Consider the following 24,541-nt stretch of genomic DNA (forward strand, 5'->3'; position numbering starts at 1 on the left):
ATACATTTTTATTACCTTATAATTACCCTAAACTCTTTAAAAATCCTATTAGATAAAAAAATTATTAAAATATTCTTCATTGGTACTCAATTACCCAAACCTGTATCTATATACAATAATATTTCTTCTACATATTTCATATAATTAACTACTAATTGAATTAATAAAAACACAAATAATAAAATATAAATTTAAATAATCAAAAACTATAAAGTGTGTTTATAAATTAATATAATATATAATATAAATCAATATTATGTTATTATTTAGTAATTATTAACTTATATAATCGTAATTATATTCTTTATAAATAAATATAATATATAATATACAGTGTTTGTATTGAAAAACATTACAAGTTATACACTATAAAGTGTGTGTATATAAATATATATATTATAATTAATAATTTTATAAGTTATAATTTTTATAATACTAACACAAAGTAAAAAGTAAATATATTTATATTTAAAGTATATATATTAAAAGTATATTAGTTTATATATATAATAGTAATTATATTCTTTATAAATGAACCCAATATATATAAAGTATAGATATTAAAAGACATTACAAGTTAATTAATAATCATAGTTTCATTAATTAATTTAATAAATTATATGAGTTTATTCTTAATTACATGAAATTAAAAAAATAACTGAGTTTCAAAACTATTCTAATTTCATAATTTCTTTTTAGATAATTAAGTTTATATATTATAAATTTATATAAACAAATATATATATTGTAATTAATAATTTTGTAAGTTATAATTTTTATAATGTTAACATAAAACAGAAAGTAAATATATTTATATTTAAAGTGTATATATATATATATATATATATATATATATATATATANAATCATAGTTTTATGAATTAATTTAATTAATTATATGAGTTTGTCCTTAATTACATAAAATTACAAAAAATAACAAGGACTCAAAACTATTCTTACCTCACAACTTCTTTTAAGGTTTGTATATTACAAGTTTATATAAATAAAGGTATATATATTATAATTAATAATTTCACAAGTTATAATTTTTGTAATGTTAATATAAAATAGAAAGTAAATATATTTATATTTAAAGTATATATATACTAAAAGTATTAGTATATATGATATAGTAATTATATTTTTTAAAAATGAACCTAATATATATAATGTATATTTTAAAAAACATTCCAAGTTAATTAATAATCATAGTTTAATGAATTAATTTAATTAATTATATTAGTTTATCTTTAATTACATGAAATTAAAAAAATAGTTAGATTCCAAAACTATTCTAATATCAAAGACTCTCTTTTAAGTATATATATTATAAGTTTAAATTTTTGTAATGCTAAGTTGTTAACACAAAATAAAAAGTAAATATATTTATATTTAAAGTATATATATAATAATAATTATATTCCTTTATAATATGATATGATATTCATATTGTTTAAACATAATTAATAATCTAATAATTTTTTAATTTACATATATTAATATCGATCACATTAATAATTTGAGTAACCATACTTTTTAATATATTTGTCAACTTTTAATAAATATATTAATATTGATTATTTTTAATTTAATCATTTAAATAACAATAAAATATATATAAATAAATATTAAAATTGAATTTGAGATGAGTACTCACGTAATCTGAATATAACATCATTGAATTTAAATAGCGAGTACTCAAAAGGAAATATTCGAATCTGACTCAAACCCGATAGGTGTAGAGAAATCATTATCTAAATTTGTTACCAAATCTGATTATAGGGTATTTTAACCCCGATATAACTAGATCGATAATAAAATACCCAATACCATCCCTAGAGGCTATACGTCTACGACAATGGTCTGGTTATTAAACGTTGACTTTGACAAGTCAGACAAAGCCAAGTCCCTTGGTCTCAAATTTTCCATGTAGAAACCCACAGGAAGTTCTCTTGTGTTCTCTGCCTTTTGTTTTGATCACATGATTCAACCATGCAAGATTTTGACATCTGTTGTTCAGTCCTTTGTCCAACTGAAATGAAGAAAACAGATGGGGTAAGATAAGCCTGTAGGAGTCCTCCGGGAAAAAAAGAAAAAGGCTGAGTACTTCGGCATAGTATCGCAAGATGTGGGTTAAAGCGCCGGTTTGTCTTCTGTCGCATCTGCTTATAGGCATGAGTCTTGCCACTGCCCTAAGATGCTATGACACAGGTAATTTTACAACTAACAGTACATACGGTATAAACCGCGATCTCATCCTCGCTTCTCTCCCAGCTAATGTCTCAGCAAACGGTGGTTTCTTCACTGCTACAATTGGCAAAGAACCCAACAAAGTTTATGCTCTTGGTCTTTGCAGAGGAGACTCTACTTCAGAAAATTGTTTTAGCTCACTCAATTCCACAACTCAAGATCTCATAGCTAAGTGTCCCAACCAGAAAGAAGCCATTTCATGGGGAGGGGATCCACCGTCTATGGTGCGCTATGCAAATCGCTCGTTCTTCGGTATCTTGGAGCTAGATCCTTCTGAGGCAGGCACTAACGTGAACGACATCAAGTCGAACTTAACACAGTTTAATACGGTTTGGGAGAGTTTGATGGATAGCGTGGTGAGAAATGCTTCCATGGGTTCTTTTAGGCTTAAGTATTCAACTGGTGAAGCAGATAACACAGTCTTTCAAAAGATTCACGCACTAATGCAGTGCACTCCAGATTTATCCCAGAGTGATTGTGACTCCTGCTTAAGGGAATCCGTGAGTGCCTACCAAAGAATGTTTTATGGAAAGCAGGGAGGTTATGTTCAGAGACCTAACTGTTGGTTCAGGTGGGATTTGTATCCCTTCTATGTATCAAATGCTACTACTACTGCTCCATCCTTATCTCCACCACCGCCTCCGACGAACACTACAATCACAAAAGGTAACATGCCTGGTTCGTGACACATGCAAATTTTAGGGGAGAAATTAATATAGAAAAATATATTACTCCATCAAATTTCTTGCTTGTGCAGAGGATGGAGGCATTTCATCTCAAACTGTAGTGATCATTGTTGTTCCAATCATGGTTTTGGTGGCAGTTGTCCTCATTGCAAGCGCCATTCTCCTTAAGAGGAGGAAACCAAAGCAGGAGAATGAAAGTAAGCTACTGTTTGATTTTTGTTTGCTACTAGTTGAGAAAAGCAGTTTGCGATGCTTAAAGCTTATTATTTTTGGTTTTATTTTTTTTGAAAGGTATTATTTTTGGTTTTATACTTTCTTTTGAAATTAAACGAGTAATTTAATCCAAAGAAGAAGAAGAAAAATGCTTTTTCTCTCCTTTTTATGTGTTTACTCGCTCAACTTCTAAAAGCTGCAGATGAAAAGAGTGCTGCAGATGAAAAGCGTTGTGAGGAATCTTTCCAATTTGACTTCAATGCAATCAGAGTTGCAACAGATGACTTCTCCCCTGCAAAAAAAATTGGAAAAGGTGGATTTGGTTTTGTTTACAAGGTAATTCGACATTTGGTGCACGATAATTTTCAATTATCCAAAACAGGAAAAAAGAGAGATTGAAGACATGAATGAGTACAGCCTTCAGTTTGGTGACTTCACCTGCTTCCTCTGTTTACCACTCTGCCTACAGCGTCCGTCACAAAACAAGCACCCTTGCATGCTTAAACTCATGACCTAACCAGCCATCTTTGGAAGGGATGGAGGACTTTTTGTCCTATCTTTTCCAAGTGCCACCGCAAAGTTTCCATGCTATAGAAAATCTCAAATTGTCAAATTTCTTGTTCAAATATGTTAAACCCTGCGTTTCTATCCATGCAAAATAGGAAAAAAAATAAAGAAAAATTAGTGCATGTTAGTAATTCCTCGACAAAGATATGAAATGCTTGTTTCGATCATTTCCCTTTGTTACATATTTTTCAGGGCAAGCTTCCCGATGGACAAGTTGTAGCTGTGAAGAGGCTATCTGGAAATTCGGGACAAGGTGAACAAGAATTTAAGAATGAAGTCTTGTTAATGGTAAAGCTTCAACACAAGAATTTGGTTAGGCTTCTAGGTTTTAGCTTGGAAAAGAAAGAAAGGATTATCATCTATGAGTTTGTGCCTAACTCAAGCCTTGACAACTTCATATTCGGTATGGTTGCAATCACTTTTGAGTTTACGGAATGAATTTCTGCATTTTTCTCATATTGTTTTGTGAATTTCCATAGATCCAATCAAGCGTTTACTACTAAACTGGGAGAAGAGATACAAAATCATCAAGGGAATAGCTCGGGGAATTCTTTATCTTCATCAAGATTCTCAATATCGAATCATCCATCGTGATTTAAAAGCTGCCAACATTTTGTTGGATGCAGAGATGAATCCTAAAATTTCAGACTTCGGAATGGCAAAATTGTTTGTGGTGGATCAAACTCAAGCTGATACAAGAAGAATCGTCGGGACATAGTAAGTATAAGAAACCACTAATATTTTGTTGTTACAACTGTTAAGTTGTGAGCATAAATCACAAGAATCCTATAACAATTAGCACATATACAACAAGAACTTAATTTTAACAAGAACTGAGATTTCGTTTGTTTATTTATTTGTTTTACTTAGTGGATATATGGCTCCGGAGTATGCAAGGAAAGGGCATTTCTCAGTCAAGTCTGACGTTTATAGTTTTGGGGTCTTGGTTTTGGAAATCGTTAGTGGTAAAAGTATCAACGGTTTCCGCGACGAGGAAACAGGAGTCAGTCTTATAATCCATGTAAGTAAAACTGGAATTCTACCTGCATTGCCTTCACTTGTTTTTGGTGCACTTGGACCTTCGTGCTACGTTCACATTGTCAAATCTTTGCAGGCATGGAAAAATTGGAACGAAGGGACCCCTTGGAAACTGATAGATGACATCCTGTTGGATGATTCCAGGAGTGAAATGTTGAGATGTATCCATCTTGGATTGCTATGTGTTCAAGAAAATATTGCTCATAGACCAACCATGGACTCAGTTGTTCTCATGCTTAGCAGCTCCTCCATCTCTCTTCGGGCGCCCTCGAGACCTGCATTTTTACTGCAATCTTCCAAGGTGCCGGAAGGGAGGCCTGAATCATCCAGATCCAGTCAATCTAAAAGTGCAGAGGTCCAAGTCACAGTAAATGAGGCTTCATTTTCTGAGCTAGATCCTCGATAATGTTTAAAGAAAATTGCTGCATTGCTTCGGTGTCTTAGTCCTGAAGAAGAACCTGTACCTCTTCTTCAGGACCCAAAGAAAGTGATTCAAACTATTTAATTGTTCATGAAGAGGAAAAGAATAACAAAAACTTTTCTATGTAATTGTACTATCTTGTAATTATTCAAAAATTGGGAAATGATTAGAACTTTGTTTACTACTTACGTGGTAGTTTGTTATTAATAAATTTTTTTATTTGTTGTCACATATTAAAATTAAAATCAATAATCAATAACCTACTATTTAATAAATTTCTTGGGTACGTTCAATGCTTGAAATTCGGCAAGTGGAGTGTATGACGTTTGGCTATTTATTGATGTGAGGCTTGGCTAATTAATTGGATGTGAGAAAGGAGTTTGGGTTGGTGGGTTATCTTTTTAGATTGTGGGCTTTTTCATTGGGCCATCATGTAGAAGAAATGTTCAAGTTACTGAATTTTTAGTGTATGAGGTGTGGTTGTCAAGCTAAATAGTTTTAAGGATTTTTCGGCTTGAATAATTATAATTTAATTTAAATGAATTATTATATAAAGAAAGGTGATGTTATAGACATTCTAATCTATAAGGAGGAAAAAAACAAAGAAAATTTTAAATTAATAACAATACCATGATTTGTTACTAAATTCTTCTACTTTACAAGATATTCTATCTTTTCAATTCACTAAATTTCCTTTTCAATGTCAATATTGAACAAATAACTCTTTTGAAAATTATTTTTTCAACCCTGAGATGACTTGAAAACATCTCAAAACCCTATTTATATCTAACAAGCTTCCTAACATGGCTTCGCACGGTATCGCAATATATTGTAGGTGTGACACCACAAGACCCTTGTTCCCTATTGCAATGGCTTTGCCCGATTCTATTTCGATTGTCTTGTACATTAGAACCCTAAATACCTCCGTGACAAAGTTAAATAAGACTGGGGACAAAAATTACCATGCCTCAAGCCTCTCTTAAATTTGAATTGCCTTGTAGGTGCACCATTCATTAATATTGAAGCAAACGTTAATGAAATACGAGCCTTCATGCACTCCTGCCAACGGACACCGAATCCCATCTTCCCATAACTATATCCAAAGAATTCAAATTAACATTATCATAATTAAGCCTTTTCAACACCTCCACTCTTATGTATTTTTCTCACAAGATCAGTCACCTTGTTTGCAATCAAAGCATAATCTATGATCTGTCTTCCTCTTATAAATGCAAATTGATTACACCCCACTAATTCCCCTGCCACTCGCCTCAATCAGTTGGCCAAGACCGTAACAATAATCGTGCATACGCCGCCCACAAGGCTAATCGAGCAATTATCCTTGGTATTGGAGGGGATATCACATTTTGGGATTAATGTGATGAAGGATGTGTTGATGCAGTCGTCAGTATTACATGAGGAGTTGAAATCCTGCACATACCTTGTGATGTCGCCTTTGATCATTTCCACTAACTTCTGAAGAAGTTTACATTAAACCCATTAGGCCTAGGTGTCATGTTCTGATTTCCTCAAGTTTAACGAGGATGGTTCTGTTAAAGGTAAGTCAAATCCTTTTTAAAACTCTAAAGATAATTTTTTTTTTTATTTTCTCTGGACCGGTTAGAGTGCTTGATTCTAAATTTTACTGATCTGTATGCAGTTAAAATGGCTCTTTAGATTTTTTGTGATTCATTTTGGTTTGAGAAAAAAAATTTAATTATCAAATTTTATTCCATTGTTGTTATCCGATGTGTGCTTAATCCATGCAAAAGACCTTGTAAGCTTTGCTTAATTTCTCAACTGTCTGTTTCAGTCATTGCCCCTTTGCGTACACTCTTCCTTAAAAAACAAATCATGATTAAATAAAAATAACCATAACGCCTTAATTTCCAGCCTAAGTTTTAGCAATCTTGTCTTGGCTTTCTTAACAATTGATGGCTATTAAATATTAATTTTTGGAAAAAAGGTCATTGGCAAGTAGTAGCCACTCAAGTATTTTATAAGTAATACTTCTTATATAGTCAAAGAATTATCCACGTTTATATAAAGAAAAAGAATTATCCACGTGAAATATGTTACTCTTAGGCAAAGAAAGTTGATTTCAATATTGGGTTGGTAGCGGTTGGGAACTAAGAAATATACACTTAGTAATAATAATGAAGAGAATCTTTTATATTCTTAGTAAAGATACATATAAAATAGGAAATGGTAGTTTCATCACAAAAAGCAAAAAGAAAAAGTGGAGAGTTAGATTGAATTAATAATATGGCATTAAATTTATGTTTTCTAGTACATGTGGTATTAATTACTTAAATATGTTAAAAGTCTATCAAATAGGAAAAGAAGATACTATGATAAATTATACATTTTAGGGCTTTGAGGATTTCATTATACCTTTTTAAAATTACGGTTAAATTTCTATCTAATCTCTTGTGAAAATTCAAGAAAAAAATAAAAATTTATAGGCGGACTTAGCAGAGAGAATATTTGGAAAATTGGCAATCTTGCACTCGTGATCAGCCTACTTGTCAGTATAGTATGTCAAGTCGAAGACAATCTATTTTTTTATATATATTAATTAAATATAATATGCATGGAAACAAACCCATTATTGCTTTTCTTTGATTTATTCAACCATGGCAGCCAATGATAATGTTTCTTACTTCTAAAAGGAATCTATTGCGATGGCTTTCAACTTGCTTTTAAGCAGCACTAATATGTCTCAGCTTTCTCTTCATTGTTATATTATTATTTATATATCCCAAACCTGCCAAGGTAATTGTTTAGTACCTTGATAATATCCTATTCATTTTGTTTATTTTAGAAATTAAATAGGAATAGTAGGGTGAGAGCAGAAACCAAGCAAAGAAAGTGAAGTGCAAAAGGGGTATACTTTTTCTTTTGTTAAAGCAAAAAGAATAGTAAAAGAATGCGTAGCGACGACAAGGAGGATTAGTTTGACCAGAGAGGAGAATCCTACGTTCGAATTGGAAACGTTTTCCCACGAATATATAACAAGTTGTTTCCTCATATTCTCTTTCCTTTTCGGGGCAAAGCTCCCATGAGGGTGAGGCCATGACAAGCTTAGTGAGATGACTTTTGACGAGTCAAGACAGTGACCCAAAAGCAAAAGGCTGCTAGGATAAACACATTGAAACGTGTAGCAACGCTCTTAGCTCTTCTTCATTTTGAATAGGCATTGTCAACCGGACTAAGGGTTAAGCATTGGTTTTCACATGGTAGGGTTTGAGATTTGATTATCCTAGTGACATTTGATCAGCCAATTATGGAGTCATGTTGGGAGTTTTCAAAGAAAGTCTAATAAAGGAGAACGCTGTCTTTTCATTGTAGTAGAGAGATAGCAGAAAACTCTCATGATCTACTCCCACAGTTTTGTTCTATCGGCTTCCCAATCTGTCCAGCCTTGTGATGCTTGATCGAAACAATCAAGCGTAGACTCGCGCAATGTATGTCAAGAACCTGGTTTTTGTTCTGTGTCTTATTGTTTCAGGCATTGGGCTTACCACTGCCCAAACTTGCCTTGAAACCGGCAACTTCACCACTAATAGTACATTCGGTAGAAACCGTGATCTCATCCTCACTTCTCTCCCAACTAATGTCTCGGAAAATGTTGGTTTCTTCAATGCCACCATTGGCCAAGAACCCAATAAAGTTTACGCTCAAGCACTTTGCAGAGGGGACTTATCTGCAGAAGATTGTCTTACCTATGTCAATTTTACAGCCCAACAACTGATAACAAACTGTACAAACCAGAAGGAAGGATTCTCATGGGACGGTGATATTCCATGCTTAGTGCGCTATTCAAACCAATCCTTTTTTGGGGTTCTGGCACTAGATCCGATACAAGAGGCAATTAACCCGAATGACATCAATGACGCCGCATCGAATTTAACACAATTTTTTCAGGTTTGGGGTGAATTAATGGAAGCCGTCGCTACAAAAGCTTCCATGGGCTCTTCAAGGCTCAAATATGCAACTGGGGTGGCTGATGAGATACAGGCACTAATGCAGTGCACTCCAGATTTGTCGCAGAGTGATTGCTTAACTTGTCTGAGGACATTGGTCCGCCGGTATACAGCATGTTGCCGCACTTATCAAGGAGGTTATGTTGAGACACCGAGCTGCCGTATGCGTTGGGATTTGTATACCTTCTTTGCACCTACCACTGACACTGTGCGCATATCTCTTTCCCCTCCACCTGGTAAGTCTCCTCCAGATTCAACTAAGAATACAACAGCAACAATAAAAGGTAAGCACTAGTAGCATGGCCCCTAGACGAAATCGCTTTCTCCTGCATTTTCTCTCGATTTTACTGAACACATATCTTGCTCAAGTAGACAATGGAGGTGATCAATCTCGAACTATTGTGATTATCGTTGTTCCAATCATTATTTTCATCGCAACAGTCGTCCTCATTTGCGTTCGTCTACAAAAGAGGAGAAAGTCAAAGAAAGAGATGACAAGTAAGTCATAGTTCATTCTCAGTACTTCACATATCTAGCTTTGGTCCACAAATCTTTGCAATTGCTTGTTCTTTTGTTTTTCATGTATTAATTAACGTTTTTGTCAAACCACAGGCGATGATGACGGCTTGGAATCATTACAATTTCACTTCAAAGCGGTAAGAGAGGCAACAGACAATTTCTCCGAGAATAACATGCTCGGACAAGGTGGATTTGGTGCTGTTTATAAGGTACGTAGCCAATCGGAGATTGATGAGGCAGGGAATTGAAACCTTCAATTTGTAGTTTCCTCAATCATCTTTTTCAATTTAGAAAAACATTGGGTTGCGTTTGATATTTCTGATCTTTTCATCTTATTATTTTTCATTTTGGTTAAAATGATTTCAGGGTAGGCTTCAGGACGGACGAGAGATAGCAGTAAAGAGGCTACATTATGAATCTGGACAAGGAAAAATGGAATTTAAAAATGAAGTTCTGTTAATGGCAGGGCTTCAGCACAGGAATTTGGTTAGGCTCCAAGGCTTTTGCTTGGAAAGAAAAGAAAGGCTTCTTATATTTGAGTTTATGCCAAACTCAAGCCTGGACCACTTCCTATTCGGTACTTCTGCAATTCGCATCAGTTCAAGAATTAAATTCCGATCTATTTTTTTTAAGCCTAGACCATGAAGAATAAAAATAACAAACCTCTAATCTTCATGAATTTGCAGATCCGGTCAAACCACGATTAGATTGGGACAAAAGATTCAAAATCATAGCAGGAATAGCTCGAGGATTACTTTACCTTCATGAAGATTCTCGGTATCGAATCATTCATCGTGACCTGAAGGCTGCAAATATTCTGTTAGATGCAGATATGAATCCTAAAATTTCTGATTTTGGAATGGCAAGATTGTTTGCAGCGGATCAAACTAGAGACAGGACAAGAAGAATAGCAGGAACTTTGTAAGCACATGACTACCTTGGAATAGGCAATTTAGCATTCATTGACCAGAGTTCATTTCATTTGTATTCATTAATTTTCTCTGTTTATTGCATCTAGTGGATATATGGCTCCGGAATACGTAAAGCATGGAAAATTTTCACTCAAGTCTGATGTTTATAGCTTTGGTGTGTTGATTCTAGAAATCATTTGTGGTGACAAAATCAGTAATTTTCGTAAGGATGGTGTGGATCTTCTAACCTATGTAAGTGCAAAAAGACTAAGTACAATTTCATTTCCCTTGTGTATATGTTGCTGCTCACTCCTCAATTGTTGAAAAATTTGCAGGCTTGGAGGAACTGGAGAGAAGGTAGAGCTTTAAATCTAGTGGAACCTTTTTTGAGGGCTGGTTCTGGTTCAAGAAGTGAAATGACAAGATGCATCCATATCGGATTGCTTTGTGTTCAAGAAAATTATGCTAGTAGGCCAACCATGAACTCTGCTGTTCTGATGCTCAGTGATAGTTCTATGTCAATTCCTATGCCCTCCACACCTGCCTTTATGCTCTCTGCCTCTACCGTGCAGTCAGAGGCATCATCATCATCAACAACAGATCATAATTCAGATCAATGCAGTAGAAATGAGGTTTCGATTACTACACTAGATCCTAGATGAAACATAAGCATGGAGGATATATCTGAATTAGGTCTATCCCCACCAATATCTCTTTCACTTTCAATCAAGGATTTCTTTTCTGTACATAAAAAAATTGTTGATGAACTTCGATCGTTACAGAGATTTCAATCTCAAATCTTGGTTTCTGCAAAATCAAGCCTTTTCCACTATTGATTGAGAAAAGAGATACTAACAAAGCAGACTTTTCCGTATAACATTCCGACTCCAATAAGCTTAACTTCATAATTCACATGCATAGAAAAAAAAGGAAGGTAAAAGCTACCTTGGGTATGTTTCAGAAATAGAGGTTTCATTTATAGACGATGGCATTGAGAGGAGGGGAGATTGACCCTCGTTTGTGGGAATACTGGTTTCGTCTTTATAGCGAAAGAAAGACGCTGGCCGCTGAGGTGCCTCTAAGGTAAGAATTTGACTGTTAAGCATAAGTGCGATTGTAGTCATGGTGGGTCTCTTAGCAGGATCTTCTTGAACGCATAACAAGCCAATCTGCATACATCTGATAACTTCATCTTCCGAATAAGATTCTCTCAACAATGGATCCAACAATTCCAAGGCTGCTCCGTCACTCCACAGCTTCCAGCTCTGCAATAACTCGTACATGTTCACAATTTTAATTTGCAATTCATTTTTCCGAAATCAAATTTGAGTGATTTTCCATTTTTACTCACATAGCTTAACAGGTCCTCAAAGCCATCTACTTGATGAAAACTGTTGTTCTTCTTGCCACTGATAATCTCAAGAACGGACACTCCGAAGCTATACACATCGGATTTCACTGAAAATTGTCCATGCATCGCGTATTCTGGAGACATATAACCACTACAAGCTAACAATGTTAATACAATAGATTTAGGAAAACAAAAAAAGACATAATAAATATGCAGATGCAGATGCAAATGCATAGAAAAGATTTCATAACTTACTATGTCCCAACTATTCTACTAGTGCTGCCTTGTTGTTCATCAACTCCGAAAATTCTTGCCATGCCAAAATCAGAAATTTTTGGATTCATCTCTCTGTCTAATAATACATTACTCACTTTAAGATCACGATGTATGATTCTGGGTTGAGAATCTTCATGGAGATAAAGCATCCCTCTAGCTATTCCTTTAATAATATTGTAGCGAGTTGGCCAATCCAATTCTCCTCGGTTTTGGGTACCTAGCATACATCAGAATCATAAACTCCAGTTAATTATCAAACTATTTGATCAATTACAAGTGAATTGCAGAATGCATTCTATTTCTGCTTTTAATGGAGTAAAATCTTACGAATTCCTAATAGATAAGACAGCACAGAAAGAAGAAAAGTTTATATGTGCCATTACCAAAAAGGAGACAGTCAAGGCTCTTGTTGGGCACAAATTCAAAAATGAGCAACCTTTCCCCTCTTTCCAAGCAAAACCCCAAGAGCCTAACAAGATTTCTATGCTGAAGCTTGGCTACTACTGCAACCTCATTCTTAAACTGCTTGTCACCTTGCCCAGATCTTCCTGATAGCCTCTTCACAGCAATTTCTTGTCCATTACGAAGGACGCCCTGATAATTTTAAAAATTTTCAATGAGTTATTAAGTCTTAAAAATCTCTACTCCTTGAAAATCTAATTACTCAAAGAATTTGAATTGTTAATTCACTTCATATCATGGGGAGTTTGGGGGGAGAGGGAAAATGTGGGTTGGAGTTGGACCTGGGATTGGCTACCCCTAAGCAGAGTGGTAATTGGCTAAATTGATTGTTCCTAATCCTACAGGCAAACAGATATGGATGGTGCATGAAAACTTGGTATTAATTACTAATTTCCTACCTTGTAAACCTGACCAAATCCACCTTCACCTAGCTTGTTAACATGAGAGAATTTGTTTGTGGCGGCTGCAATTGTCCCCAAATCAAATTGCAAGGACTCTACAGTTGTAATATCATTTGCAGCTGAGCAACAAAACAGAGTATTAATCTGTTGTTAAGATTGAAAAATGTCGAACATATTTTTCTGCTTTTTCTTTCTCTGGTGATGTACCTGTTTGTTCTTCCATGGCATGTTGATTCTTTTTTCTTTTCCGGGTTAGGCAGCAGAACGCCGCGATTAAAAGCACAACAAAGGCCACAGACACAGTCGCAGCAGCAATGCCGATTATCTTCCCTGGTGATAGGTTCCTTTTCCCTGCGTAACACACCGTAAAACAAACCCTTTAAAGTATAAAGATGGTTCGGGGGGCATGGGCCCTTGTTGCTAGGTGTTGAGGCTGAGGAGGGTAAAGAAATGTGATAGTACGTCACTGATTAAACATATTGCTATCAACTTTACCTTTGGAGCCCGGTCCTGCACTCGAGGTAGGCGACTCTGCCACACTGTAAAATGGGTACAATTCATACCTAAAGTTACAGCTTGGAAATATAACTCTGCCCCCCTCCCTTACCCCGCAACAACCAGGAATAAAATAAGCAAATGCTGCTTCAAGACATTTATTACAATCTGCCACAGATAAGTCCTGCGTGCATTGCCCAAGTGCGTATATCTTTTGTTTACTCGTGAAGGGTGATTCTACAGTAGCAAACCTTCTACCAAATCTATCATTTGCAATCTTTGCGGTTACACTACGAGTCGTCCTTTCTAGCGCTTCAAGGAATTGCTCTTGTTGCGAAATATTTAAGCTGTTCACCAGTTGCAAAGCAGGTTTTAGTTCCAATTTGCCGAAGAAATTCTGATTCGAGTAACGTAACATGCATTCCTCGTAGGTAATTATGGCTGATTTGTCCGTGGGGCAACGTTGAACTATGTCCTTGGTAGCCGTCTCGACACAGTCTCGACAGAGGTCGTCGGTGGCATCACCACGGCAAACAAAGAGGCCATAAACAATGTTTTCAGGGTCACTGCCAACTGTGAGGTTGTAGAATCTGTTGTCACGGGTTGAATTAGAGGAAAGAGATGAGAGAAGGAGATTGAGATTTCGCTGAAAAGTACCATTAGTACTGAAACTAGTTGTATTTGTACAGTCATGATATAAGAAAATAGGCGCGCCTTGACAGGTGAGGATGAGCTTAAGCAAGCTTAGCAAGAAGTAAATCACAAAGGTCTTGGAGATGTTAAAGGAAAGCATGGTGATAATCAGCTTTTCCTCTGATTTTGGTATCATCAGGAAAGGGTTTTTAAAAACAAGCAATTCTCTTGTGTGATTCTAGTTCTTTTTCTCCCTTGCGAGGTTTCCACATGACGCTCAGGCGATGATCAGGGAGAGTAAGGAAGCCACCAGGGTTGTTGGGATATGTAGAGAAACCTAACTTCCCTTCAACAGAAAAAATTTTGGTTCAGAAGATGTAGCGACCATCAATTTCGAAGTAAACAAGGGGCCAGTTGACGCCATTCATTGCAGAAGTCTTTGAGCTTTATTATTTTTTTTCTTTTCTTTTGTTTTTCATTTTCAAACAATACAAGCGGTGACAAGTCCGCCAACCAGTACTGAAGTCTGGGTGGATAATTAAAGCGAGAGGAGCAAAATAAGTCGAGTTGATTTCCGTATCTCTTCAAGGCGCGCAGGTACATAAGTTAGGGCTGTCAGCTCCTTAAAATTCCAATGCTTTATGCTCCTCCAGGTTCAAAGTTAACTAGATGCGTTTGCGATTGTAATCTTGTTTATAGTCTTATCGATGTTTAACTGTCCCTTCCATTAGGTTCTTTGGTCTGTCTAATTAGCTCTAAACTTGTCTTCGGATAAAGTTATTCTTCCCTCTTATCGATCAGGTGATGAACAGAGATTTCCACACAAAGTAACAAGCACGGAAGGCCCAGCGGGGTTAACACAAACAGTTGTGTGTACGATGAAGTTTACAGATAACTAATAGAAAGATATCCAAACTAATATTACAACATTCGCCGCCTTCTTTTATTAGTTCAAACACATTACAAATGCTGGAATGGACCTCCACTGACCCATAAGATGTGGCCAATATATTTCATAAGCCAAAGATTTTCTTGAGCTATATTCTTCCCTTCTACGCTTACCAATAGAAAGTGTTCTATACTTTATAGTCATATTTTCCATACTAAACACTAATTAATTATGGTAACTAGATGTTTCGTCTGGTCAAGAGGCAAGGATTGACAGAGATGGGAGTTTTATTAAAATGTTATTTCCGACGTACCCCGGGTCATAACAAGCCAGAGGATAAATTTTCTCAAGTAATGATTTTTTTATTGATTTGTTTGGCAATATTATTGATTCAACGTAAGCCTAACTTTTGACTCCAATGGTTCATTCACCTTAAGGATATCATGACCTATAAAAATGCAATTTGAATCCTACTTTTATAGATAAAAAAAAAAAAACTTAAAGATTTCAAATGACGAATGTTGAAAAATTTTATATTTTAATTTATATTTGACCGATTTATGATACTGCCAGCAATTTCTATCCATTGAAGATAAAGATTGCATAAATATTGAAATCATTCACAACTTTACTTTTTGACGAGATTGGGATTAAGAGATGAAGGATTCTAGAATCATTAAAACAAAAACAAGACAAAAAAACGAATTTAATTTTTTTAATAGACATCTCTGGGTGGTAGTTGGTCAGCTCATCAGGCCCACAAGCCCATCTCACTTTGGGCCTGACTTGGGCTATGACTTAGAAATGTTGCCAAGTGCTATCGTCTAAACAGAGCCTCTGTTGTGATCGTGTTTATGTATTCTTATTTATATAACTCTTACATAGAGTTAATGGAAGAAATAGTTTGTTCCAACTTGTTATCGAGGGTAAAATTCGGTGATGGATGCTTCGTTTATTGATGAGCATTTTGACTTGCTTGTTGGTTGATCAAACCCCAGCTCCACAATCGAGGTGCTTCCTGCTGTCTGGGGACCAAAAAAGAATGCTGGTTGTTGTGGTGGTGGTACAGAAACGGCGGAGCTGCTAAGCATGGAAACAATCTTTGCCATCATTGGCCTTGCATTTGGATTTTGTTGGACACATAGCAAGCCAACCTGAATGCACCTAATTACTTCATCACTCACGTAAGAATCTCTTAAGGTTGGATCCATCATCTCCAGCGGCGTCCTCTGCTTCCACCACCTCCAAGCCTGTAACGATCAAAACTATGTTAATTCTACCGTCTTAAGAAGAGATAACATGAGCATTATCGAAAGAAACTTCATCTCCAACTTACATGGCTGAGAAGGTTCTCCGCACGTTCAGAGTTAAAGAAACTAGTGTTTGTTTTGCCATGTACGATTTCCAGTGTCAAGACGCCGAAGCTATACACATCGGATTTGAAAGAGAATAGTCCATGCAGTGCGTATTCTGGAGATATGTAACCACTAAAATGTGGTACAGTTAGCATTTCGTCACTAATCTAATTAGTCAATTAAGGCTAGCTAAACATAGTTCATATTTCGTGGGATAGTAATAAAGATTATGGCCTGGAAAACTTACTATGTACCAACAATCTTCTTGGTTTGTTCAAGGTTTTGATTTTCTTCAACAATTCTTGCCATGCCAAAATCTGATATTTTGGGATTCATATCCTCATCCAACAAGATATTACTAGGTTTGAGATCACGATGCACAATCTTGAGCCTTGAATCTGTATGAAGATACAAAAGCCCCCGAGCAATTCCTTTGATTATCTTGAGACGTCTTGACCAATCCAATTGTTTTTGCTTTTCAGGATCTGCACTCATGATTATCACCTCAAATCTAAGGAACTATACAGTAAAGGAGATTAAAACAGAAAACCCTTTTCTGTAATATAGAAAAACAATGGGTATGGCCATAGAAAAAATCAATTCAATCCAGAACATGTATGTGTATTTTTTTGGTGAAAGCGAATGTTGAAGAGGGCTGACCAAATAGGAAGTAGTCCAGGCTTTTGTTGGGCACAAATTCATAGAGGAGCATCCTCTCTTCTCCTTCTGCACAAAATCCTAACAGCCTCACGAGATTCCGGTGCTGAAGTTTGGCCACCAATACAACCTCATTCTTGAATTGTTCTGCACCTTGTTTAGAACTTTTTGATAGCCTCTTCACTGCTATTTCTTGACCATTTGCAAGTACACCCTGATTGAACAACATAGGCATTTGAGATGAATCTTTTCATTGATCAACTTCTAAAGCTTCATAACAGTCCAAACTGTACTCCTGCAAAACCAACAAACTAGACAAAGCTACAGTGATGCTAATAAATTCTACCTTATACACACTGCCAAATCCACCCATACCAATCTTGTTAGCATCAGAGAAGTTGTTTGTAGCTGCTTCAATTGTACTCAGATCAAATTGCAAAGATTGCTTGGTTCTAGCTTTGCTTTTATCTAACATTATGCCAAGCAGGCAAGTGAAATGACATTAATTACAGTGTATGAAGTATAAACTATGCTAACATCTAAGACTGTTGCACTGTACCATTTTGGTCCTTTAGCGCATATAATTTCTTCCTTGCTTTCCTTCTTAGAATGTAGCAACAAAAAGTGGAGAAGGCCACCAAGAAACCAACCGTTGGAACAATAATGTAAATAAGTCTCTGTGACGAGATCTTCCTTTTGCCTGCATAAATATGGCAGTGAGCTTTGGCTTTGTGTTGCATGAGAAAGGAAGCATATTTTAGCAAAATGATAAACCTCCTCTATAACATGGAAAGACTGTTCTCTAACCCAAAGCATAATTAGGTGTCCTAGCGGGGAATCAGAGACAAAAAGGAGTTCATCAAGGAACAGGGTATGGGGAAAAGAACAGAGTCTTGAAGGAACAGGGCAATCCCTCCTAAAAACTAGAACATGGATGAGCACGCTTCTATTTTTGACGGCCTTTTATAAAGAATAAGGCTTTTATTTTAGTAGCCGAATAAAAGTCACTGACCAAACCTGAATTTTTTGGCCGTAGAGGGGATGGCTCAGACCCCGGCGCTTCCCCTGCAGTTTCGTTATACAATGGGGATAATCCATATTGAACATTGCAGCTAGGCATCAATGAACTAGCTTGGGTTGCTTCCTGTTTTTCACGACAACAATCTGAGAACTCCGTAAGTGCACTCTGAAGGCACAAGTCGCAATCGACATCGGAAAGATCTGGCGTGCACTGTGCAAGGCTGTACAGCGTTTGAGACCCATTAAGATTTGCCTCTTTCGTTGCAAACTTTTTGGCACCCATCGGAGCGTCTGCTGCCTTGCTTGCCACGTCTTTCACCAGCGATGCCACTACGTCGATGAAGTCTTCTTCTTCCGTGACAGTCTTGTTATTCCATATGACCACGCTAGGCCTGTTGTCCATGGTGGAAAAGAAAGATGCATTCGAGTAACGCAGCATGCACTTGTCGTACCAAATCACAGAACTTCTTACGAAAGAACAAAGACGAGTGGCATTTTGGGCCGCAGCGGTGACGCAGTTTTGGCAAATATCTGAGGTAACATCACCTCGACAAAGAAAGAGACCGTAGATCTTGTCAGGGGCCTGCTGCCCCACCGAGGCGTTGTAGAATCCATCGCTGCGGTTGGCGTTGGAGGAGAGAGAAGAGAGGAGGAGATTGAGATTGGTTTCATAGATGCTGTTTCTTGCCAAGCTTGTGCCATTGTCATAACAGATATGGTACAAGAAAGTTGGCTCGGCTTCAGCTGTGGGGCAAAAGATGGAGAGAAACACAAGCACAAAGGAAAGCTTGAAGGAAGGCATCAAGCCTGATCCAATCTCCTCTTCTTACTTCTAGCATTGGGAGGGGTGATTCAGCTATCTTGTTTGACATTCTATTTCCTTTTTCTCCTTTCACTGAAGTATTAAATTAAGGTTCGGATATAATATATATGGAGGTGTGTCAACAAGCAAAGTACAGTCAAAGAGATTGGGATAGCCTTACGTTGTGGAAAATTTATGTTAGAAATCAAAGCAATTTGGAATTATTAAAGGTTTGAGGTGTTGAACATGATGAGATGTAGCCATAAAATATAGCCAGCCACCAACTATCATGACCACATCATGTCTACCTAACATTACTTTACATATAAAAGAGATTAAAGCTAACTTGAATTTGAAAAATTATCTTTCATGTCAACGGCAAAATTATTAAACTTCATTAATGGTTTTAAATAATTGTTAGGAATATAATTTGTTAAATTAATATAATTATTAAATCTAAATACGTGTTAATTATGTGAATCTCTTAAATATTTTAAAATTGTTACCGTCAATATATAAAATATAATAATAACTAATCAAATAAGTAAGGTGAAGAATGAGGTTTTATATTTTTATTTGAATATATGATATTTCTTCAATAATTACAATTCTATTTATTAGAAGACAAAGGCCCAATGCCATGGAATCTCAGCCCGGGCCATCCCCAATGTTGGGTAGTCGGCTTTACTCATATAAATTTGGCAAAATTTTCTAAGATATAGTTGCTCCCCTATTTTTTTTAAAGGGAAACATTTAGGAAAACAGAGAGGAAATGGGCCACCAAATAGGATTGGCCAAACTGATAGATTGAGTCTGTTGAATCTCAAGAATTTCCGCTGTCAAGATCTTAACGAATCTGATAAAGAAGTTTGGATTCTCCAAGCTGTTGCCTGCCTGGCCCTGGCATTGATGCTATCGGTTTAGGTAATAAAGGTTGCTAATTGGTAATTAAAAGGGAATGAGGCAACAAGGGTGAAGCTGCAAGGTTTCCGCTGTGGTCTAATGGCTTTTCTCAGTCCCAATCAAAACCAATTTGGATGCAGCTAATGACATCATTTCTAGAGTAAGCAGCCCACAGGCTCAGAATAGGGTCCAGCAATTCCAATGCTGTCCCACACTTCCAATGTTACATGAAATAAATTTAAGTTGTTAATAGACATCTATGGATCCAGCAGCCCTAGAAGCCCAGGTCACTACAGGCCGCCATGATTCAAAAAATGTTGCAAATAGAGTAAACGTGCCTTTGTTGATTTCATGCTTGGCAGCCCGTCTGTTCTCCCTGTAAGACAACATAAACCTAGTATTCGGCTTAAGGTTGATGTTGCATAATTGAACTGCAACTCAAAATGATTGTTGAAGGGTTTTTGTAACTGTACTCATGTTCCATTTAACTTACGAGCCAATAGTACATATTTTGTACAACCCTGGTTTCCTCTATCGAGGCTCTAATTCAGTAACCGACACTTCATTGATAGACAGTGTGGTTGATTTACTAGAAGATTGATCAGATGATTTCAGCCCCTTTCCTTGTGGACTCAACTCATTTCTGGAACGAAGGAAAAATGCTGGTTTCTGAGGTAACGGTAAAGAAACAGAGTAACTGTCAAGCATAAGACCTACTCTTGTCATTGTAGGCCTATTTGCTGGATCTTCCTGAACACATAACAGGCCTATGTGGATACATCTAACAACTTCATTTCTTGAACAGTTTGCTCTTAAATTGGAATCCAACAATTCCAAGGGAGTTCCATTTGTCCAATGCTTCCAAGACTGCAGCAATTTGTTAAGAAATGTCACATTTAAGGCTTTGATATAACGAAAGAAAGGTTGATGAACAGACAAATGTACTTACATAGCTTAGGAGGTTGTCAGCACCATCTGATTGATAAAACGAACTATTCTTTCTGCCGCTTATAATTTCTAGTATTAAGACCCCAAAGCTAAAAACATCTGACTTCATAGAGAACTTTCCATGCATTGCATACTCTGGAGACATATAGCCACTACAAACAAGCAAGATAAATTAAGCAATTTAAGTAACAAAATGAACAATGAATTTCATGTTGCAATATCTGCTGCTGAAATCAAATTAACGCTCCATCATAAGATGATCTTTCATGCAAAACCAGTCCAGCTATGAATTGTGTTTCCCCTGGTTTCCACTGCAAGTCAGAAGCGTAAGACAGAATAGATAGGTAAAGTTAAAGAGGGTGGTGAAGGTAGCAAGATCAAACATCTTCATCTTAGTCTCAGTTCCTTATCAGTATACTGGTTGTAGAAAAAGCATTATGGTGACCAGTTCCTGATAGATATTTTGGTTGAAAGGAAAATTATCTACCAATAAATTCTTTTTCAGATGTGGGAAACATGGGATATTCTAACTTACAATGTTCCAACAATTTTTCTTGTGTTCGCCTGAGTTTGATCCACACCAAAAATCCTTGCAGTGCCAAAATCTGAAATTTTTGCATTCATATCCTCATCCAACAACACATTGCTAGCTTTGAGATCACGATGGATGATTCTTAGTCGAGAATCTTCATGAAGATAAATAAGTCCTCTAGCAATCCCTCCAATAATTTTGTAACGTCTTGACCAGTCCAAATTTCCTTGTTTTTCAGGGTCTGCACAATCATCAAAATCAATCACATAGTCACTTTAGAAGTATGAAGAAGACAGAACAAATAAGCAAAAATCAGATTGAAAATTAAGGTCTGTTTCATGGTCAGACATTTTCCTTTCCTAATTAGAATAGAAAGTTGTGTCCAGATGACCGTACCAAATAGAAAGTAGTCAAGGCTTTTGTTTGGCACATATTCATAAATGAGTAGCTTTTCTTGTCCATCCAAGCAAAATCCCAGCAGCCTCACAAGATTTCTGTGTTGTAGCTTCGCTAACAGTACCACCTCATTCTTGAATTGTTCCGCTCCTTGGATAGAGCTCTTAGATAACCTCTTTACGGCTACTTCTTGTCCATTACATAGTTTACCCTGACATTAAATGTAAAAACCAAATCTAAGATTACTTTACCCATTTTCCCTTTAAATTTTGCGAATTTCCGAGTTTTTGCAAATTCAATAGATAAGGTTTCACAGAAAATTTTTGTAATATATAATTGTGCTTATACCTTGTAGACCTCGCCAAATCCACCTTCACCTATCTTGTTATCCGAAGAGAAATTGTTCGTCGCAGCTTCAATTGTGGCCAAATTAAATTTCAAGGATTCTGAAGTTGTGATTTCTTCTGAAACTAAATAATCAAAGGATAGTTCCATTAAAATAAATGTCATTGACAGAAAACCATAGTGCAAGTCATATAGAAAGTTGGAGATTGTTTACATAAGAGAGCAAATGGTCTTTACCATTTTCTTCAGGTAATGAATCGTATTTCTTGCTTGCCCTCCTTCTCAGCAAAAACAGGGCTAACGCCAAAAGCACCAAACTGATAACTATTGGAGCAACAATGGCGATGATAATTGGTGAAGAGATCTTTCTTTTTCCTGGACACAAAACATGCCCTCAGGAACAGCCTCAGTTACTTGAAACACTTCTAAGTACTTAATTGACAATATTTGCCCCGACTACTACAGGATTGAGGCTTTAAAACTTTACCATAGACCTAGGATGAGCGGTTTCGGGATTGAATCAGTGCTGGGGCTTGGGTGTAGGGTTTTCAAAGTGCCTGATAATTTCAGGCAATAAATTGGCTTCCTTTAGCTGAGAAATTGATTAAGAGCTAAGGGACAATGGATCAAGTTATATATGAATTCATATATTGGGCACAATGGGCTTTTGTCTACGTTGCCTTACACCATTATTCAGGACAGAAGTGCACTGTAGCAAAGCAATTGTCCAGAACCTCACCTAAATTAAGCCCCTGTATTTTATCTGTTGGTTCTAACAATGCATAAGTAAAAATTGAACTTATTCTATTTGAAGAATGAAGAATCAAGTAACTATTTGTTTTGCGCACCCAAAAAATTTGAAGAAATTTTGGATCGATTGAAAAAACACAAAAAAAAAATGAAGAAGGACCGACCTTTAGTTGAGTTTGGTGAGGAAGGTGAAGGAACCAGTGATGTGGTGCCATTGAGTTGGTAGAAAGGAAACATTTCATATCTGATATTACAGCTTGGAAGCAAAACTCTTGCACCTTGTTTCCCATCACAGCATGTTGGAATAGTAGCAATGGCACTCTGGAGGCATCTGAAGCAAAGTGCATCGGTTAAATCCGGGGTGCACTGCACTAGGCTGTACAGTTTTTGGGAGCTAGTAAAATTCGCTTCACCAGCTGCAAATCTTTTGCCCGATTGGTCCTCATACGCAGCTCGGTTCTCTAAGCTTGTCATTACGTTTGACAATAACTGATTAAAACGATCTTTGTTCGTGATGCTTGCTGAACTGCTTTTATCCACCCCCGGTACCTCACGAATGATGGAGAAAATGTTTTGATCAGAGTACCGCACAGTACACTCATCGTACCAAATCACACCCACTTTTTCCGTTAGACAGCGTTGAGCTATGTCGTTGCTCGCACTGGCGACGCAGTCTTGACAGAGATTAGCTGAAACATCTCCCCGGCAAAGAAAAGTTCCGTAGACCAAATTGGGGTCCTGCCCTGCTGTGGTGTTGTAAAATCCGTTCTTACTGCTGCTGGTATTTGAAGAAAGAGAGGATAAAAGCGTCTTCATATTGGCTTGGTAGGTGCTGTTGGGCGTGAAAGTAGTGGCATTATCACAGGCATGAGAGCTGTATGTTGGTGCTGCTTCGCTGCTGTAGCTAAGCAATGTGAATAGAAGCATGAAAATTATGGAGGTATTGAGAGAAGCCATATCAGATCAATGTGTCTGGGATTTTTTTTTTTAATTTTAACTAAAATTAACGTGATAGTATTCCAATTCATAATATAAAATTTCGAATCAATTAGGATAAATAATTTCAATGGCCACTGTTACAATCGTTTGCCCAAACATACACAGCCTATAAGCATTAAAGTCTTTTACAGAGGATGCAGAAATGGGTGACTAAGTTTGGTGACAGCTGTCGCACCATTCTGCTTGAAAACCCAGTCAACGAGCAATTTTGGTTTTTTGGTAAAAGACTTTCGTTCTCTTAAATTCTAGTTAAAATTTTGAACGAATTTATTAATTTTAAATAAATATTTTTTATTAGATACATAGATTCAATTTTAATTAAGTTGATAATATAATAATATTGATATGATAATTATATTTTTTATTAATTTTAAAAATTATTATTATATAATTTTTATTAATTTAAAAAAATAAAAGAACACTAGGGAGGAGCACCTATTGTTGTTTTTTTTTTTAATTTTTTTAAAAATATAATAATAATATTTCAAATTAATAAAAAAATATATTTTTTTGTTAAAAGTGTTTATATTTTTAAGATGAATTATTTATTTTAAAAATTAATAAATTATTTAAAATTTTAATTAAAATTTAAAAATGTAAAATATTTTATCTTTAATTTTTTTATAAAAATTAAAAAGATGCATACACATTCATGAACTGATTGAAGAAGACAAGACCCTTTTGCGGCAAATATCTGCCATCTTCGGACTGGTCAAAGTGGACACAAAGTCCCCAA

General features: G+C 36.0%; 4 protein-coding genes across 6 annotated transcripts; 2 read left to right on the forward strand and 2 right to left on the reverse strand.

Moving 5' to 3' along the window:
* Positions 1,963 to 5,363, forward strand: LOC18597058 (putative receptor-like protein kinase At4g00960). 3 transcript variants are annotated; one of them, XM_018122897.1, is made up of 8 exons: positions 1,963 to 2,916; positions 3,008 to 3,133; positions 3,346 to 3,485; positions 3,909 to 3,969; positions 4,042 to 4,119; positions 4,196 to 4,433; positions 4,587 to 4,737; positions 4,831 to 5,363. In XM_018122897.1, exons 1-8 carry the CDS (start codon positions 2,127 to 2,129, stop codon positions 5,158 to 5,160), a joined length of 1,914 nt encoding a protein of 637 aa, XP_017978386.1. In that variant the 5' UTR covers positions 1,963 to 2,126; the 3' UTR covers positions 5,161 to 5,363. The 3 variants fall into 3 exon arrangements, with proteins under 3 accessions (XP_017978386.1, XP_017978385.1, XP_007025940.2); XM_018122896.1 differs by having other exon boundaries at positions 1,964 to 2,916; positions 3,909 to 4,119; XM_007025878.2 differs by having other exon boundaries at positions 1,964 to 2,916; positions 3,352 to 3,485; positions 3,909 to 4,119.
* Positions 8,369 to 11,423, forward strand: LOC18597059 (putative receptor-like protein kinase At4g00960). The gene is made up of 7 exons (XM_007025880.2): positions 8,369 to 9,445; positions 9,534 to 9,659; positions 9,774 to 9,889; positions 10,047 to 10,257; positions 10,367 to 10,601; positions 10,699 to 10,843; positions 10,927 to 11,423. Exons 1-7 carry the CDS (start codon positions 8,641 to 8,643, stop codon positions 11,251 to 11,253), a joined length of 1,965 nt encoding a protein of 654 aa, XP_007025942.2. The 5' UTR covers positions 8,369 to 8,640; the 3' UTR covers positions 11,254 to 11,423.
* On the reverse strand, positions 11,312 to 14,977 carry LOC18597060 (putative receptor-like protein kinase At4g00960). Its single transcript, XM_007025881.2, has 7 exons — positions 13,577 to 14,977; positions 13,289 to 13,432; positions 13,079 to 13,200; positions 12,602 to 12,812; positions 12,198 to 12,435; positions 11,943 to 12,093; positions 11,312 to 11,856 (listed from the first exon to the last, which is right to left on the reverse strand). Exons 1-7 carry the CDS (start codon positions 14,403 to 14,405, stop codon positions 11,533 to 11,535), a joined length of 2,019 nt encoding a protein of 672 aa, XP_007025943.2. The 5' UTR covers positions 14,406 to 14,977; the 3' UTR covers positions 11,312 to 11,532.
* LOC18597062 lies at positions 16,016 to 23,808 on the reverse strand. Its single transcript, XM_007025884.2, has 14 exons — positions 22,971 to 23,808; positions 22,294 to 22,431; positions 22,060 to 22,181; positions 21,712 to 21,922; positions 21,319 to 21,556; positions 20,785 to 20,935; positions 20,372 to 20,702; positions 18,128 to 18,952; positions 17,670 to 17,810; positions 17,457 to 17,578; positions 17,114 to 17,324; positions 16,701 to 16,938; positions 16,435 to 16,585; positions 16,016 to 16,348 (listed from the first exon to the last, which is right to left on the reverse strand). Exons 1-14 carry the CDS (start codon positions 23,761 to 23,763, stop codon positions 16,016 to 16,018), a joined length of 4,005 nt encoding a protein of 1,334 aa, XP_007025946.2. The 5' UTR covers positions 23,764 to 23,808.

Source organism: Theobroma cacao, chromosome 6, assembly GCF_000208745.1.
Source record: "Theobroma cacao cultivar B97-61/B2 chromosome 6, Criollo_cocoa_genome_V2, whole genome shotgun sequence".
Classification (NCBI taxonomy): Eukaryota; Viridiplantae; Streptophyta; class Magnoliopsida; order Malvales; family Malvaceae; genus Theobroma; species Theobroma cacao.

Coding starts and splice junctions, on each gene's coding strand:
- LOC18597058 (XM_018122896.1), top strand. CDS start 2,127: ATGTGGGTTAAAGCGCCGGTTTGTCTTCTGTCGCATCTGCTTATAGGC. Junction 2,917..3,007: donor GAACACTACAATCACAAAAG/GTAACATGCCTG, acceptor TTGCTTGTGCAG/AGGATGGAGGCATTTCATCT. Junction 4,738..4,830: donor GAGTCAGTCTTATAATCCAT/GTAAGTAAAACT, acceptor AAATCTTTGCAG/GCATGGAAAAATTGGAACGA.
- LOC18597059 (XM_007025880.2), top strand. CDS start 8,641: ATGTATGTCAAGAACCTGGTTTTTGTTCTGTGTCTTATTGTTTCAGGC. Junction 9,446..9,533: donor TACAACAGCAACAATAAAAG/GTAAGCACTAGT, acceptor TTGCTCAAGTAG/ACAATGGAGGTGATCAATCT. Junction 9,890..10,046: donor GATTTGGTGCTGTTTATAAG/GTACGTAGCCAA, acceptor AAATGATTTCAG/GGTAGGCTTCAGGACGGACG.
- LOC18597060 (XM_007025881.2), bottom strand. CDS start 14,405: ATGATACCAAAATCAGAGGAAAAGCTGATTATCACCATGCTTTCCTTT. Junction 12,436..12,601: donor CCTTGACTGTCTCCTTTTTG/GTAATGGCACAT, acceptor GATGTATGCTAG/GTACCCAAAACCGAGGAGAA. Junction 11,857..11,942: donor TTGAGGACCTGTTAAGCTAT/GTGAGTAAAAAT, acceptor GAGTTATTGCAG/AGCTGGAAGCTGTGGAGTGA.
- LOC18597062 (XM_007025884.2), bottom strand. CDS start 23,763: ATGGCTTCTCTCAATACCTCCATAATTTTCATGCTTCTATTCACATTG. Junction 20,703..20,784: donor CTGACAACCTCCTAAGCTAT/GTAAGTACATTT, acceptor AAATTGCTGCAG/TCTTGGAAGCATTGGACAAA. Junction 16,939..17,113: donor CCTGGACTACTTCCTATTTG/GTCAGCCCTCTT, acceptor TCATGAGTGCAG/ATCCTGAAAAGCAAAAACAA.